The sequence below is a fragment of the Arachis ipaensis genome, chromosome B2, assembly GCF_059453495.1.
Source record: "Arachis ipaensis isolate K30076 ecotype BB chromosome B2, ASM5945349v1, whole genome shotgun sequence".
Lineage (NCBI taxonomy): Eukaryota > Viridiplantae > Streptophyta > Magnoliopsida > Fabales > Fabaceae > Arachis > Arachis ipaensis.
In genome coordinates, this window is record NC_142437.1 from 100,547,547 (window position 1) to 100,566,032 (window position 18,486).

Below are 18,486 nucleotides of genomic sequence, written 5' to 3' on the forward strand. Positions count from 1 at the left end.
AGTTATTTGAGATTGCAGAAATATGTAGAAATAAAAAAATGAAAAGAAAAAAAATCTGAAATGCATGTAAGACTTTATTTGTTTAAACTTTAAAGTGAAGTAAGGGGTAAATAATAAAAGAAAAAAATTAATTTTTTTTTATAAATTACACGTCAAAATTTTAAATTTTTTTCTTCCTTCTCTTTTATTTATCTACTATAAATTACACGAGAAATAGCGTGCAGCATACAAAAACGACGTGGACGAAGAAGTTGTTCTAGAACACGTCATTTTCTTATAGTGGACAAGATGTTGCCACGTGTACGGTGGATAACTCACAGACACACTCACCTCGTCCACTATAAATGTAGGGCCATGAATCTCCATGGAGAATCATCAGATTAACGTTCTATTTGTGTGTGTGTGAAGCCATTGTTGTTTCTTTAATTCACTCATTTCTTTGTTTGTGAGAAATATGTCTGGCTGTGGCAGTGGAAGCTGTAGCTGCGGCAGCAGCTGCAAGTGCGGCAGCGGCTGCAGGTACATGAAAAAATCTTTCATGTTTAAATGTTTAATGATGAGTTTAAATAAATTTATTATGAATTTAATTTTAATATATTAGTAGTACAAAATATATTTTTATATGACTATTTAATTATATTTATTCAATTTTAGATAATTATTTATTAATTAGTATAAAAATAATAATTTTTTTTGACAATACGTAATCGAATATATATATATATATATATATATATATATATATATATATATTAAAATTAAAAATTTTTTATTATAATTTTTTTTCAAATTCTTTATCCACAAATTCATTCATGTAATTAAAGTTTCATTATTTAATTTTTTCCCTACATTTTCAGAGTTTCAATAATATAGAATTCATTATATATGATATTTTCTGTTATTAAAGAATTTATTTTTGTCTTTTTATTATTTTTATAACAATTTTACTAGATAATCAATAAGTCTAACCAATAATAAATTAACAAAAAATTTTAAATTATATTTTATACTAATTAATTGTCATTAATTAATAATTATTTAAATTTTATTTTTTAAAAAAATATAAAATTAATAATTATTAATTTCACAAAGAATATTTTTTTAAACAAAAATATTCATGCATAGATGGCGACTCAAGATCAGTTTCATAAAAATTATATATAAAATTTTTCTTGTTTTCAATTTTTATTTTTTTTTAGCATTTCTAGTTTACATTTGTCGTTAGTTTATTCGGTGATAAAAAAAAATAGAATCATCAAAACTAAAAATATATATGATATTTTACATTTAACAAAATTTGAATCTTAATATTTTCTATACATGTTGAGAAATATTAATTTTCTTATTTGAAACAACACTAACTAATTTCTTATTTTCTTCGCTAAAAATATTGACTCTCTAATAATATTCTTTAGACACATTATTAATTATTTTCATATTTAGAATAACATTAAAAAGTTATCTTTTTAAATTTTAATTATTTAATTTATATTAAATTTTAGATTTTAAATTATAATTTTTTTAACTTTAAATTTTAAATAATAAATCTTAAATAAAAAATTGGCCAATATTAATGATGTAAATTTTTTTTTTATTAATTAAGTATTGACCAAATTTTAATATAAATACTGATTCCTATACTTTTTCATAATCTATATTAAAGTATCTTTTGTCTTTAACTGTGGGGTTTTTACAAGTAATAATTGCAGCTGCAGCAGCAAAATGTACCCAGACTTGAGCTACGCAGAGAACACAACTATCGCAGCAACCCTTGTTATGGGCGTTGCACCGGCCAAGCCTCAATTTGAGGGTGGCGCTACTGAAATGGCCGCCGAGAACGGTGGCTGCAAGTGTGGGTCCTCCTGCACCTGCGACCCATGCAGCTGCAAGTAATAATGAATGAATGATGACGAGCTTTCCTATCTTGCTACCTTCACCTGTTGGAAATTCTAAGCAGAGACAACGTCATAAATACATACATAATAAATGTTTGCTTGTTTTTGTTTTTGTGTTTGGTTCAAAATCGTTTTAGAATAAATGCTTTGTTGTGTGTTTGTTTGATCTTGTATTTCGCTTATATATTTGTATCATAAATCTCTGCTTATTAATGGAAACACTGTTTTATGGTATGAGAATAAGAGTTTTGCTGTTTAACTTCATAATTTCGGGCATACAGTGTTGCAATTAAAAGAAAAGTAAATAAATTAGGTTGAAAATAGTCAAATACATAACGACGATACAATACAACACAAACATACTTGATTTTATTGAGATGGAGACATTTGCAGAATAACTAATTTGAAATCGTCGTAAAATCATTTTATTCATCCACTTAAATAAATATTAAAAATTTCAATTTCAATTGTTATATACAACAACAGTTTAAACGCGACAATAACTCTTAAATAGAGAAGTTAAGACAAATCTTTGTCATAATGCTATGATTTATTTTCGTTTCAAGCACAAATTATAGAATTTTATTTTAAGATTCTAATACATATACACATCATAAACTATCCTGTGGTTTATTTTATTTTATATTTTTAACAAAAAGTTGCATGTAACAAATTAGTCTCTTAAGATTTTAAAATTTTATACTATAATCCTTCAATGAATCAAAATAGGATAATTAGATGTACAGAGGTAAATTGATACAGAAGTGTGAGATTTTGTACGGAAGAGTGCACTGAAGACGTGTCTCTGACTGTTTCAGAGTTCTAAGTTGCCTGTGGGAGTAGAAGAAGAGAAAGTTTTGGCTGGGTCGGCTAATGTTCATTAAGCCAACTTGTAAAAGTAACGGTATAAACAAGGTGTTTGAGTTGAAGGGGGTTGGACTGTGGAAATAATTTGGTTACAATTTTGATAGAAAATCAAGTCAGCCAACTCCTGCCAACTTTTTAATGAGTCCGACTTTAAAATTCATCTTAATAAAAATAAGTTAATATATATGAATATTTTTTCTGTTAAATATTAGAATGTTTCTTTTTTATACTAAATGGATGTTTTTTTATATATTTTTCAAATTTTTTTGTATTGCAAATGTGAATGTTTCTATTTCTTTAAAAATTTTATAATTTTTTTAAATTTTATAGATATTTAATTATTTTTGTTAAAATATAACTGGATATTTCTTTTGTTAAGTATTAGTATATTTTTTTCATATTAAATGAATGTTTTTTTTATATTTCTATAATTATTCAAGGACAATTCGTACTCCACCACTCCTTTTGGCTAAGATCATTGATCAAGTGTGTAGTTAGCAGTCTCAAGAATGGCGAAGGAACTTGAAAACAATGCCCAAGAGGCATTCTTGGATGACGATTTTGCCCTCGCCGCCGATTACTACTCAGAAGCCATCAACTTGGATCCCAACAACCCTCTTCTTTATGCCAACAGAGCCCAAGCCCATATCAAGCTTCAGAACTTCACAGAAGTCGTTTCTGATGCGAACAAAGCCATTCAATTGAGTCCTTCACTGGCTAAGGCCTACTTTTGTAAGGGAACTGCGTGCATTAAGCTGGAAGAGTATCAAACTGCAAAGGTAGCACTTTAAACCAGTGCCTCTTTTGCTCCCGACGATTCCAGATTCACCAAACTCATTCAAGATTGTGATCGCTACATTGCAGAAGAATCGAAAGATAGTACCCGATAAGTGCAGAGTCCTGGTGTTGTCAACTAAAGTTGAAATCTGCCTGTGGGTTGAAATCTGATATTTCAATTCTTGCTCAGAGCGGTGCCAGAAGAGGAGAGTCGCGGTGGGAAGGCGGAGAGGGTCTGACGGTGAGAGAAAGGAGTCTGTGTGTGTGATTGTTAGAGGTGGGTAGGTTAATGTGAGAAAGAAGAGAAAGATTTTTATAGGTTTTAATTAGGTTTACTTAATTAATTTTAAATTTTTTTAATTTTGAATTTAAAAAAGTTTAAAATTAATTATTAATATAATTATAATTAATTAAGTTGTTCCATTCTTGGCTGATTAGGAGTTGGTTCCATATACTTTTTCATTTGGTTAAGGGTGATCCGTTGTGTTATTAGCATGCTTGTTATCATCCAATAAATGTGTTAATATTCGAGTAAATACCCATAGTCGTCCCTGATATTCACGCAATTACTCATAGTAATCCCTAAGATCCCGATTTCTCAATTGTAGTCCTCCAGATAGAGCTCCGAGCACTCAAACTGGTCCCTGAACATATTTCAGGTGATGACTCATCACCGGAGCGCTGACGTGGCCGCGGATTGCCATGTTGGAGGGCTCCCAACGGCTAGCTGAGCTGGCTAATTTGCAATTTGTACCCATATTGGTCCCTCGTACTATATATAATCCTAAATCCCCAAATTCTCAGATACTTCATCCCTTCGTCTTGTTCATCTCTTCTTCTTCTTCTTTCATACACTTCTTCCTGTTCTCACACAGTTCCAGCTGGGGCTGCTACTCATGTCGATGATGGGTGGTGGTAGCACTGCAGGTTGAAGCTTTGTCCATTCCCTATCTTACTGGAACCGGAGTAGAACGCAAACGAAGAGCAGAAGATCGGTCCCGCCAAAATGGTGCGGCTGTGGCTGCAGGCCAGTCCTCAGATGGTCTGGCACAGATTCGAATCCGAACAAACCATTTTATGGCTGTCCCAACTATAATGTGGGTTAGAATAATTACTTGTGTTGTTATGATTCTCCTCCCCTGACTGTTCTTGTGTTGTTCCTCTCTGAACTTTGATCCTTTCTTGGTTACAGACAAGTGGGAAGAGATGGTACGGGCTTTTTGTGTGAGCAGATTCTGTGAATGAGGAACAGGTTGAGAAGTCAGAATTGTGTGGTGATGAAGTGAAGATGAACTTTGATTGGAGGCTTCGAAGGTTGGAGGAGGATGTCCAGATGCAAAAAGTGATTACTCAGTTGTTAGTGTTAGCTGTGTTTGTATTGATAGTGTTGTTGGTGATCCTGTATTGTAAATGATGAATGAGTTGGTGGTTTAGGGTTTTCTGTTAGCAACAGATGTAAAAGTTTGCTTCTTGATGGAATGAAAAATGATGTTAACTATGAAACTGTTGTTAAGATAAATTCCACTGTTTATCAAAAAAACTGCTTGTTGATGGAATGAAAAATGTTGTTAACTATGAAACTGTTGTTAAGATAAATTCCATTATTTATCAAAAAAATAAAAAAACTGCTTCCACCTGAATGATAAACCACAAAGCATAGTATATTAAGATAAATTCCATTGTTTATCAAAAAACAACAAAAGATGAAGGTAAAAGGCAGCCTAAAAACCATTATGCTGCTATCTGTAGTTTCATCAAAAGCATGGCATATCAAAAAGGCCTTTGGATCACAATTCACCATCTAGTCATTGTACGATGGAAAAGACTAATTACACAAAACAGAAACTCCTAAATATGGCTGAATGAGCTTCTGATCCAAGCATCCATCGACCACTTCTCTAAATATGCCCAAGCATCCTCATTTAACCTTTTGATCTTGTCCATTCCATCTCTGAATTCTTGGTATGTTGTTGCCCTTGCACATTTCCACAAAAGTTTCCGTAGTTGTAAGTCCTTCCAATTCTTGTTGAAATTTTTTCATAAATGCCAGACGCAGAAACGGTGATGCACATCAGGCATCACCTCTTTCACTGCTGATATCAGTCCCTGCCAGATTCAGGAAACATTATACATATATAGTTTCAACAAAATGTACACATATATGACCCTGACTTTATATTCGTGACCCATAATAGTCCCTAATGTTTATACTTATCCCCATAAAGGTCCTTAAAATTTACAATTGATCCCCATAAAAGTCCCTAACAGATATGCATATAATCAGACAATGATTCAGGAGCTAAACTATAAACAAAAAACATGTGTTATAATACAATTGGAGTGACAAATTTCTTCTAAAAAAGATGGTATCAAATGAATAAACTTGGTTTACCACAGGCACCATGTAAAAAGTTGGTAAGAATGTGGGGTATGTTATTGTTGAAAAGATATAATCAATTAAGTATTGAAGCCAAAAAAGAACAGAACATATAAGAAAAAATCTATACCTCAATTTGCTTTGGTCAACTAAGACAATAGCAATCTATTTCCCTGACAATATGAGAATGAAAATCTCTCTTCCACTAATTAATCTACATTGCAAAACGATGGAAAGATTTTCTGACTAAATGTTATAAATAAATGACAAAGTTGCTAGTGAATAAAATGCATCAAGTTGTTAGTTTCCTCAAGTCCAACAAATCTAGCAGAACACAATTTTATTTTTTATTCTTTTTTTTTGTGATAAAAACACCAATTTCATTTTCCTAATTAAAAGTGCAACTAATTTTCCACCATTCAATTAGTTCTTGTTAAAATCTAAGTATAACAATAAACCATTAATAGACCTGTATGTCAATTTCAAATTCCACTACCTTTTGAAATAGCATATCTAGTCTGACTAGATTATTAGACAATTCCTCCTACACAATATTTATTACAAATTTCAAAGAGGCATTCAGCCAAGCGTGGAAACATTTTAGGTAAAACAAGTCTACCTTACTGTCAAACTTAACTATATAGTAATCAATGGTGTACTTCAAGACAATGTAAGCTTTGATAAATTTATTATAGTATTAGTATATTTTAACTCATATCCAAATACTATTAAATAAAAATTTATCTTACTACAAAAACTTAAGTGCACAAAGATAAAATTAAGATAAAAGCTCATTATTTGTCCCTGAAATTTTTGGAATATCAACATGCTCTTGGAAAGATTATAATAAGTGGTCCTCAAATAGAAGTAATTAGTTCAGGAGCTACTGCAGGATGGCCAAAAAAAAAATCACTCCAGGATCAAGTGAATCTCTGAAAAATTAAACTGATATTTGAAAAACTATTCATAAGCTGGGATTTTTTTGTTGGTACCTTGGGATGGGTAGGAGTCTTTGACACTAGTGGTGGCTGTATGACTTTAGATGTAGTATGAACTTTGGTGTTGGAGTGTGACATCAACACCTCAAGAACACATTTTTGAACCATATCCCTGTTTTATTCCGGTTAAATATAGCAACCCCACAAACCCCAGCCAACCTTCAAACCCTAGACACTACAACGACCCCAAAACCCCCGAACCTCAAACACACAAACAACTTGCATATCAACAACCAACACTGAATCGAAAATGCAAAGTAAAAAAAAAGGAGGGAGATTACCTTGAATACGATCATAAAGGCCAAACCTCTTGCTTCTGGTGATGGAGGAGAAGAACGAAAACCTCTTGCTTCTTCTTCTCTCAACTTTTTCAACCCAGGGATTAGAACCCTACAGTTACGCCATTGATGAGTATATGAAGATGGAGTCAGAGGGTGGAAGAAGAAGAGACGAGTGAAGTTTGTATTGGCGAGAAAACTGATATTCATGCTAAATAACATAAAAACGGCGACGTTTTTGGCTATCAAGGGCGCCAAACTAAAACGACGCCGTTTCGGAGCCTTCCAACGTGGCAATCCACGGCCACGTCAGCGCTTCGGTGATGAGTCATCACCTGAAATATGGTCAGGGACCAGTTTGAGTTCTCGGAGCTCTATCTGGAAGACTACAATGGAAAAATCGGGATCTTAGGGATTACTATGAGTAATTGCGTGAATTTCAGGGACGACTATGGGTATTTACTCATTAATATTCAATTTGGTTTTTAGACTTTATGTGAGTTTTAATTTAGTTTTTGAAGTTTTAATTATCTTTTTTTAGTCTTTAAATTTGTAAACGTGACTTACATTAGTCATTGAAACAATTTTCGACACAAAAATATTAATAAAGCGCTTATATGGACAACCAAATATCATGCTAGAACTTGCAAAATGAGATCATTTTGGTTTTTACGCTCAAATAACTCAAAAAATAATGACGAATCACTTGTTTTAGGAGAAAAAATTTTGATAAATACTACTTACGATATTTTTTTAGATTATTTGAGTGCCAAAATAAAAACCACGTCGTTTTACAGGTCTAACATGGTATCCGATGGTCTACGTTAACGTTCCACTAACGTTTGTGTATCAATTTATCAAAAATTATTCTAGGAACTAACATGAGTCACATTCGCAAAGTTTAAAAATTAAATAGAAATAATTAAAATTTCAAAGACTAAATTAAAATTTGGATGTAAATTATGAGACCAAATTAATTATTATCTCTTGTTGATAATTTCAGAAAACAACATTTGAAATAATTATATCTTCTTTTACGTAATAAAACAAAATCAAACAAAAAGATGAATTATCCATTTATAATTCTTTTATAATTGATTATTTAATGACAAATAGTGCTTTGAAAAATGATTGTACGCAGTGGCGGAACTTGAAACAAAATTTTGGGGGGGCCAGATAGAAAATAATTGTCAAAATATTTTTAATATGAACCCCATTTAAGATAAGCTCGTCTAATCTCATCTCTCTGGTTTGGGTGATATTGCCAAATTTAAAGCCGTTTTTCAAGATCTCGTTCCAAAAAGTTAAGGTTAATGACGCCAGGACGTCGCTTGGATCACCAATCTTGGCGAGGTTAACAACCCCACTATAGTGACATAGTTTAGATTCACCAATCTTGGCGAGGTTAGCAACCCCACTATGGTGAAAATAGCCATAAACCCATCTTAGTTGGCCAAGCCAAGGATGCACCTCTTACTCTCAAAGAGCCTAGAGGAAAATAAGCACACAGCTTATTTCATATTCAAAAATCAACTTCAACTCTATTTCATAAATAAAAGGTACATGAGTTATTTATACTAGTGGGAGAAGGAAAAGCCTTCATAACTTGGACGATGTGGGACTAATTCATAACACAAAATTCACTATCTTAAACAATATGGGACTTGTATTCCCTTATTACAATTAACTAATATAATTAACCTACTAACTCTACTATCCACACCAAAAAGATTTCATTGGCGAATCCATGCCAAAAACCTACACCCACAAATCAAATAAAATTCCACTAAAGCAAGGTGAAGGCCACAAGGACCGACCTTGCTCTGATACCAAACTGACGCCGGGACGTTGCTTGGGATACCAATCTTGGCGAGGTTAACGTCGCTTGGAATACCAATCTTAGCGAGGTTAACAACCCCACTATGGTGACATAGTTTAGATTCACCAATCTTGGCGAGGTTAGTAACCCCACTATGGTGAAAATAGCCATAAACTCACATTGGTCGGCCAAGCCAAGGATGCACCTCTTACTCTCAAAGAGTCTAGAGAAAAATAAACACACAGCTTATTTCATATTCGAAAATCAACTTCAACTCAATTTCATAAATAAAAGGTACATGAGTTATTTATACTAGTAGGGGAAGGAAAAGCCTTCATGACTCGGACGATGTGGGACTAAAATATAACACAAAGTTCACTATCCTAAACAATATGGGACTTATATTCCCTTATTACAATTAACTAATATAATTAACCTACTAACTCTACTTGCTCATGCGTCAGTTAAAGTCATCAGATGTAATTTTTTGAACTTTTGAAAGTTATATCTCACTTTCTTTGTGATTTATTAAAGTAGAAGAACTATCTACAGGTGTTGATATTGTAAAAGTTATATGTTCTCCTTCTTAAATATTAGTCTTTCTCTTAAAAAATGTATCAATTCTTTGATTTTTCATTATTATTTTATATAAAAATTTGTAAAATATGTAAAGAAGAAGTTAGAAGGACAAATATTAAAATTTATAATATTTATTGAATTTTTTTTATCAATTTATACAAATACAATAATATTAATACTTATTGAATATTCTATTATTTTTTATTATATAAAAAATTAAATTAAATAAATAGTAAAATATAAAATAATATTAAATTAAATAAATAAAAATATCTATTTTTTATATTTGAACTTAAAGATAGAGAGAGTGTTGTTTATTGAATTTATTAGATACTTTAAGTCATAGTAAAGTATTTAAGTCAATTGAACTATTTTTTATCTTCTGAAAAAGTACTACTAAATTTTTTATAAAAAGTTTGGGGGGGCCATGGCCCCCCCTTGTCTGAACTAAGCTCCGCCACTGATTGTACGAGATATTATAAAAAAAAATTTCTTAAAACGATGCAAAAGAATAAAGTATAAAATAGATACCATATAATTTAATTTATTTATTTTAAAATATTTATCTAAGAAGAACAGACTAACATATATATAAACAAAGGAAAATAAAAGTGAGAGATATTACAAAATGATAATATCGAAACACTGAAGTATACATGTGTAATATAATGTCTTATAATTCTTTTTTTTTGAATTAATTGTCTGCAACATAAACCATAGTGCACAAAAATATAAAAATAAGTCTTAATATTCTATAAAATTATAGGTGGATAATACTGTTCGTAAATAAATGAATATATTTAAGCAATGATTATTTATTAATTATTTCAATTAAATTTTATTACGATATAACATTTTATTTATAATTTTTTTAATATCTTCCTATTTTTTTAAATCTCATTTTTCACTTGAATTTTTTCTTAGATTTATTTTTTTTTTGTTCATATAAACGCAAACTGAAAAGTGCACTACAAAATTACTCATATCCCACAAGTATAAACATTTTTAAACCGAAACTATCTAATATTATAGATCTTAAAGATTTAAGATTAATGTAAAAATTTAATTTACAAAAAATTTATGATCAATTTAAAATATTCAAATATTTTGAATAAGGTAAACTTCTAAAAAACACCATAAACAGATTTAAGTGTTGAAAAAAATATTATTAAAATGGCAAAGACACAACATCTAAACATTTAAAAACATGAAGCAATGTTTGAAGATGTTTTTTTAGTAAGTGAATTAATAAAATTGTGAAAGAATAGGAAAATAAAAGAATTTGTGAAAGAAAAAGATGAAGAAATTTTATTGATTGTTGATTGATTGAATTGTAAACTATGAAGGTAAAACTAAGTATATATAGAGTATTGGTCTATAAAAGATAAAAGTAGATAAAGATAAGATAGAGATAAAGATAAAGATAAGATAGAGATAAAGATAAAGATAAGATAGAGATAAGATAAAGACTAAACTATAATTTAATTTGTGTATTTTGTTGCGCTGAATTTGTGGGCCGTGAGACGTCTTTATTGTTGTCATGGGCTAAGGTGGAAGAGTGGTTTAATACGCCCCCGCAAGCTGGAGGATGAAAGATGTCAAGAACACTAAGCTTATTCAGATTAAGATGGAAGGGTTGAGGAGACAAAGGCTTGGTGAAGATGTCAGATAGTTGCCCAGAGGAGGGAATTGGGAGAAGTTTCACCACTCCAGCCAGAGCTTTTTGTCGAACCAAGTGACAATCAACCTCTAAATATTTGGTCCGTTCATGAAAAACCGGGTTAGCAGCAATATGAAGAGCACTCTAATTATCACAATATAAAACTGGTGGGCGGATAGGAGAGATGCGTAAAAATTGTAACACATTTAGTATCCATTGAAGTTCACAAGTTATGTTGGCAAGTGCATGATATTCTGCTTCCGTGGATGAGCGGGCAATGGTGGTTTGTTTCTTGGTCTTCCAAGAGATTAAAGAACTGCCTAAGAAGAAACAATAACCTGTTAAAGATCGCCGAGTGTCAGGACATCCAGCCCAATCAGAGTCACTGAAGCCGAGAAGCTGAATTTCTGATTCCCTTGGAAAGAAAAGTCCTTTGCCGGGACTAGTTTTCAGATATCGTAACACATGCTTGGCAGCTTGAAGATGAGATTCAGTAGGAGATGCCATGAATTGACTTAATTGTTGAGTGGCATACATGATGTCCGGTCGAGTAGTGGTGATATAGATAAGACGGCCAACCAAACGACGATATACAAAAGGGTCGGATAGCAGGGGACTTTTGTCTTGATATAGTCTTGTGGTACTATCCATTGGAACAGAGGCAGGTTTAGCACCCAATAAATCAGAATCTTCCAAAAGATCAAGACAATATTTTCTCTGAGATAAGCAAATTTCCTTCTCTAATTGAGCAACCTCAATACCCAAAAAATATTTTAATGGGCCCAAGTCTTTAATTCGGAAGTGTTGGTGCAAAATAGACTTAATGGAAGCAAGTTCAGAAATGGAATTACCAGTGAGAACAATGTCGTCAACATAGACTAAGGATAGAAATTTGATCACCAATGAATTTGACAAATAAACTATAATCAGATGAGGTCTGCTGATATCCATGAGATAGCAAAAGATGAGAAAGTTTGTCATACCACATACGACTAGATTGTCGTAAACCATACAGTGACTTTAGTAGCTTACATCATTGATTCGGTTGAGAAGATATAAATCCGGGTGGCAGAGTCATATAAACATCCTCAGAAAGATCCCATGTAAGAAAGCATTATTGACATCCAACTGATGTATAGGCCAATGCTTCATAGAGGCCAATGCCAAAACTAATCTGATGGTAGCAGGCTTGACAACAGGGGAGAAAGTTTCCAAGAAATCAACACCTTCAGTTTGAGTGAACCCTTTAGCCACAAGGCGTACTTTATATCGATCAACTGAACCATCAGGCTTGCGTTTGATGCGATAGACCTATTTACAGCCAACCGGCTTAACCCCTGCAGGGCAATCAACAAGACGCCAAGTTTTGTTCAGCTCAAGAGCATCCAACTCATCTTTCATAACACTACGCCAATTAGAGTGTTGATTGGCATCCTTAAAAGACTTCGGCTCAACGTCAGAATGTAGAGATAAAATAAACTTTTTATGTGAAGATGAAAGAGAAGAGAAAGACATGACTGAAGATAAAGGATACTTGCACTTTGAGGGAGATTGATTTGTAGAGATGAGAGAGGAGTTACACAAGTAATCAGAGAGATATGCTGGAGGTCGGTGAGGCCGGTCGGAATGACGAGGATGGGGTTGCTCAGGTGGTGAAAAAGGTGACGGGGGATGAGAAGGTGATAGTGGACTGGTGTCTAGTGTTGAAAGTGATTCAGTGGTCATGGGTTCAACTTGGTTAGGAAATGATAGTGAGGAAGAAGGAGAGGTTGTTGGAGAAAATAAAGAACTAGGTGGAGTTGGGTCAATGGATATAGGTGAGGGTTCAACTGGAAGACTAACTGAATCTTGTTTTTGAGAAGGTGTGTTTGGCAATGTTGCGCTGAGTGTCTGGAATTGGACATTTTTTGTGACTAAGGGCAAGATCATTTCATAAAAAATTACGTTTCTAGAAATCTCAATTCTTTTATCTTCTAAATCATAAACAATATACCCTTTAAAATCAGGTTGAAAGCCAATAAATACAGCCTTTTTAGCTCCTGGATCAAATTTTGATCTGTTTTCCATTTGGGTAGAAACAAAACATAAGCATCCAAAAACTTTAAGGTCATGATAATTTGGTGGATGATTGAATAAAATCTCAAATGGTGTTTTAAAATTAATTGCGGATGATGGAACTCTATTAAGTAAATAAACAGCATGTCTAACAGCATAAGACCAAAAAGATGATGGTAAATTAGATTGAAACATAAGAGCACGAGCTATATTCAAAATATGTTGATGCTTGCGTTCTACCCTTCCATTTTGTTGAGGAGTTCCAACACAACTACGTTGATGAATAATGCCCTTTGAAGCATAAAAATCAGGTAAAATAAATTCTGGTCCATTATCGGAACGAATAGTTTTGACTTTGGAGTTGAATTGTGTTTCAATTAAAGTAATAAAATTTTTTATTTGATTTTGCACTTCTCCTTTTGATTTTAATAAAGTAACCCATGTAAAGCGGCTAAAATCATCAACAATAGTAAAAAAATATTTATGATTATGAATAGAATTTTGTCGAAACGGACCCCAAATATCAAAGTGTAATAAATCAAAACTTGCATTGGCTCTGTTAAAACTTTGAGAAAATGAAAGTTTCTTTTGTTTAGAAAGATGACAAATGTCACAAGCCTCGTCATGATGCATAGAGATAAAAGGAAATTGTTTATGTAAATGATTAAGTCTTTGCCCAGAAAGGTGTCCTAAACGAAAATGCCATATATTAGAAGGTGTAATGGGTGGAGATTGGATGGAATTTATGGAGTGTGTAGTGGATGAATTTTTACCAAAATTGGGTTCAAAGACATATAATCCCTCTCTCATTCTGGCCAAATCAATCGTCCCCAAATTGTTGCTCTGTAGAGTGCAAGAAGAAGATGAAAAAGTGAGTTCACATATGAGTGCTGAAGTAATTTTTGAAACAGAGATAATATTAAAGTTGAAGTGAGGTAAATAAAGAACATCATGAAGAACCAAGGATGGTGAAAATTGAATGATGCCTTTATAAGAAACAGTAGTTCGAGAACCATTTGGTAAATGAACAATAATAGGAGAAATTTGTGTGTAAGAAATAAACCAAGATAAATTTGATGCAATATGATCTGTGGCACCAGAATCAATGATCTAAGTATTCAAGAATGAATCTCGATTTGAAGAATTGTTAACAGTAGAAAAGGTATTGAAAGAACAAAGATAATGAGTAATTGGACTTGGCAAAAGCTCAAGTTGGTTTGAAGGACGAGCTTCTTCATTGAAAGGAAGTGCCATGAAAGAAAAGTGTTGGGCTGACGAAAGGTCGAAAAGAGGCTCCGGATGAAGTTGCTGGTGTGCCCTTTCTCCTTGATCCATGGATGTCAGCAGAGCTCAAGAGGAGCTCTGATACCATAATAAAATTGTGAAAGAATAGGAAAATAAAAGAATTTGTGAAAGAAAAAGATGAAGAAATTTTATTGATTGTTGATTGATTGAATTGTAAACTATGAAGGTAAAACTAAGTATATATAGAGTATTGGCTTATGAAAGATAAAAGTAGATAAAGATAAGATAGAGATAAAGATAAAGATAAAGATAAGATAGAGATAAAGATAAAGATAACTATAAGATAAGATAAAGACTAAATTATAATTTAATTTGTGTATTCTGTTGGGCTGAATTTGTAGGCCGTGAGACGTCTTTATTGTTGTCATGGGCTAAGGTAGAAGAGTGATTTAATATGAATAAAAACATATAAACTTTTTTTCATCCTTTTTGTCTGTATTAATAATTTCGTAAATCAGTTGAATTAATTCTTTTTTTGATGTTATAAAATAAAACTTACACATACATTACTAATTTTTTCTATGTATTTTTTGATTTGGATAATTCTTTTTAAATAATAAATTAAATTATAGAGAAATGTTAGAAAATTAGTAAGTTTGTGATTTATAGTCATTAATTAGCTATCATTGATATTTTTAATGGTATAAGATTTCATGTAATAATGTGAGACTCACTTTTCTTTCACTGATTAAGTGCTAGTTAAATTTTAATAAAAGTACTGTCCTAAACTTTCTGTTAAATTATATCATATGTATTTCATGTTTCATTTTATTATTTTATTTTATTTTACTTTTTGTTATACCATTCACTCTCACTTTAGGATTAGGCATAAAATACATGAAAATATTGAGGGTTTTTTTTTTATTTATTTTTTTTTACATTTTAAAACAATAAATTTTGCATTTTTTGGTTTTGTATTCTTAAAAGATAAAAATAGAAAATAAATAATATGATCTTTAGTTTTTGAAAATATATGTAAAATAAACTTTTAAAAATTATACCGGTTATTGCCAACGTATATATTAGTAGATGAGGAATGTTAGGGACCATTAACTTTTGGGATTTATAGTCATCAAATAGTCATCAATGAGGCTTTTAATGGTGTGAGATTAGTGTGAGATTTCATCCAATGGCTCACTCTTCTTTGCTGATTACATGTTGGCCAAAATTTGATAAAGTTACTGACCCCTAGACTTTTCCTTATAGATACATTAATACACTCCTAAGTCCTAAGCATATGTATTTAGCACTAATTTATAATTTTTATAGATTTATATGCAAAAATTCTCTATCTCTTTGATAGTTTTTAAATCAATCACCGTGAATAACATTAATGCTTTTTTTTAAGGTTTTTTTATTGGAGTTGTTAATTATTTATTAAATTGTAACTAGATAATTAGTTTTAACTTTGTGGATTTTACTTATTAGTAGATAATTAGTTTTAACTAGATAAATTGGTGGATGCTTTTTTTTATTTTTTATTTTTTACTGAAGTTAGCAATTACTACGTCTAATATAATTTTTTTAAATGCGGATTATTTTTTAAGTATTTTTGCTAGTAATTTTATATAATATTTTTTCATTTTCTTATTTTAAGTATCTTATAATATATAATGCTTTACATTGTTGATTTTATAACTCATTTTTTTTACCATTACTTCTTTGAGAGACTTCAATATTTTATAACATTTGTCATCATTATTATGACTTCAAATATTGCATCTAGTGTCTATATGCATATAAATTACATGTTTTAAAAAATATGAATAGTTAAGAAGACATTAATATAGAAACTTTAGTTGTATGGGACATCTTGCTAATTATTGTGGAAACTGTTATAAGAAGTAACATTAAGATTGAAAGAAAGATATGTATGCTTAGTTTCATAATAAAATGATATCTATCATAATATTCTTACATGGCAAAATTATAAGCAATCTATACATTATCACCTGAATATAGAATGACTCTGACATCAATTTTTATAAAATATAAATAGATAAATGATTTAGAATTTAATAAGATTTAGAATCAAGAATTATAATTTTTTTTTATCATTATTACATACTTGACCCAAAATTGGAGAGAGAGAATTTAATTTATAAATTATCTCTTTTGATAATGTCATCAAAGATAAGCACAAATTAAATAAAATACACATCACATTAAAATAGACTAAAAAACTAACAATCAAGACATAATAAAAGACCTAAAAATAAATAATAATCAAAATTACATGACTAAATATAAATAAGTCTCTTTTTATATGTTGTTGAACACTTCTAATATTATGTTTGCCTTGCTTTAATTTTTTTCTAAATAATTTTACCATACTAATCACTCATATCATTTTATTTTATTTTTACAATCTTACTTCATTCATCCCACTGTCATTACCAAACATTTATATTCAATTTATGTGGTCTACTTCACTTAATGGTTGTTGTTTGTCGGCCACACTCTCTCATTCTTTTGTTGCTTTGAAATCACCCGTGTTTCTAAACTTGATCCCAATATTTTGCACCAAATACTTTATTTCATGAGCTTTATTTTTTAGGTTCTATTGCTCTCAAAACGTCTTTCATTCCCATTTAGTCACTCTACTATATTCTTGTAGTCAATAAAGATCACAATGTCCTCTTCTTTGGCCTTTAATTCCTTCGATAAAAATTGGAGCACTCGTTCCATACTTGTAATAATAGCCTCACTATCGGATTTTTCAAGTACATTCTCCCCATAAAATACTTTAGAGGTAAATACCAATTTAGTATCCGAAAAATTTTGGAGCTGACAAAATGGTACCTGACTTTTGTTATTGACAAAATGGTCCCTCAAAGATTTTAAAATTTGACAAGCGTTCCCCCGAACTCGTCGAAGCACATCTCCAGTGAGCACGATGCTGACATGCCCACCGTATTTTGATGACCTGGCAAACCTCCAACCCTAATCCCTCCCTCCCCAACGCACTCCCCCCTCCCCCTCCCTAACAGACTCTCTTGCTCTCGCACCACTCTCTTTCTTTCTCTTGCAACAGTGATGACTTTTTTTATGACGAAAATGGTGGGTCATTTTTTGCAAAGAGCAACCTCAACATCAACAGCAACCTTAACGGCAAGAGTACCATCAAGGACCACCGCCACCACCACCGAGCCACAACAACAAGGACAGGAATAGCCATATCAATGCCATTGACGAAGAAGACTTTCTCTACGATGATGATCGACATGATAAAACTCTCCGTCGTTGTTGCTATGTTCTAGCTTTTGTTCTTGGCTTCATTGTTTTCTCTCCTACTTTGGGGTGCCAGCAGACCCATGAAGCCCAAGATTTTCGTCAAGGTTCTTATTCTTTTCTCTCATTGTAGTCTCTAAAGTCTTGATTTTTTAGGATTTGAGAGTAAAATATGAGCTGGTGTTGGTCAATTTTGCAAGCGTGTCATTTCCTCAGCATCTCAATCGCATCCTGCCTCTGCCATTTATGCTGCGTCAACCCCTCACGCTGCTCTCACTGCTAGCCACTCAACCACTGACCTCAGCTCCTTGGTGTGGTCTTCTTTGCTCATCCACGCACCACCGGTGCAATCTATGCTGCTGTCTTCAAGAACCATGGTGGAGTGAGAGAGGAAGAGAAACACCAGAGTAGCTTCAAAAATCCAAAGCCCCTAAATTAGAGTATTTTGATAGTCTGTAAATGGAAGCTCGGAGAGAGAGAGGGGGAGTAGATTCGACGATCTCTGGGAAGAGAGTGGCGCTGCGCTGGTAGGAGTGGAAGCTGCGTTGGAGAAGGGGAGAGTGGGTTTTGGGGAGGAAAGGGATTAAGGTTGGGGGGTTTTTGCCAGGTTAGCAAAATACAGTGGGCCACGTTAGCATTGTGTTC

General features: G+C 32.1%; 2 protein-coding genes across 4 annotated transcripts; one reads left to right on the forward strand and one right to left on the reverse strand.

Moving 5' to 3' along the window:
- The first annotated feature begins 380 nt into the window (after positions 1-380).
- On the forward strand, positions 381-2,129 carry LOC107628438 (metallothionein-like protein 1). Of its 3 annotated transcripts, none has more exons than XM_021113738.2 (2): positions 381-519; positions 1,698-2,129. In XM_021113738.2, the coding sequence occupies exons 1-2, from the start codon at positions 455-457 to the stop codon at positions 1,891-1,893; spliced, it is 261 nt and encodes an 86-aa protein (XP_020969397.1). In that variant the 5' UTR covers positions 381-454; the 3' UTR covers positions 1,894-2,129. The 3 variants fall into 3 exon arrangements, with proteins under 3 accessions (XP_020969397.1, XP_016186593.1, XP_016186594.1); XM_016331107.3 differs by having other exon boundaries at positions 1,710-2,129; XM_016331108.3 differs by having other exon boundaries at positions 1,716-2,129.
- Positions 2,130-12,324: 10,195 nt separating this feature from the next.
- LOC148575010 (uncharacterized) lies at positions 12,325-13,317 on the reverse strand. The gene is made up of 2 exons (XM_088506013.1): positions 12,570-13,317; positions 12,325-12,527 (listed from the first exon to the last, which is right to left on the reverse strand). Exons 1-2 carry the CDS (start codon positions 13,315-13,317, stop codon positions 12,325-12,327), a joined length of 951 nt encoding a protein of 316 aa, XP_088362139.1.
- Positions 13,318-18,486: the final 5,169 nt, after the last annotated feature.

Excerpts from the sequence above, each read along its gene's own strand:
- LOC107628438 (XM_021113738.2), top strand. The coding sequence starts at position 455 with ATGTCTGGCTGTGGCAGTGGAAGCTGTAGCTGCGGCAGCAGCTGCAAG. Across the intron at positions 520-1,697 it reads AAGTGCGGCAGCGGCTGCAG|TAATAATTGCAGCTGCAGCA; the intron begins GTACATGAAAAA and ends GGTTTTTACAAG.
- LOC148575010 (XM_088506013.1), bottom strand. The coding sequence starts at position 13,317 with ATGGAAAACAGATCAAAATTTGATCCAGGAGCTAAAAAGGCTGTATTT. Across the intron at positions 12,528-12,569 it reads AGGGGTTAAGCCGGTTGGCT|TTGATCGATATAAAGTACGC; the intron begins GTAAATAGGTCT and ends CTGATGGTTCAG.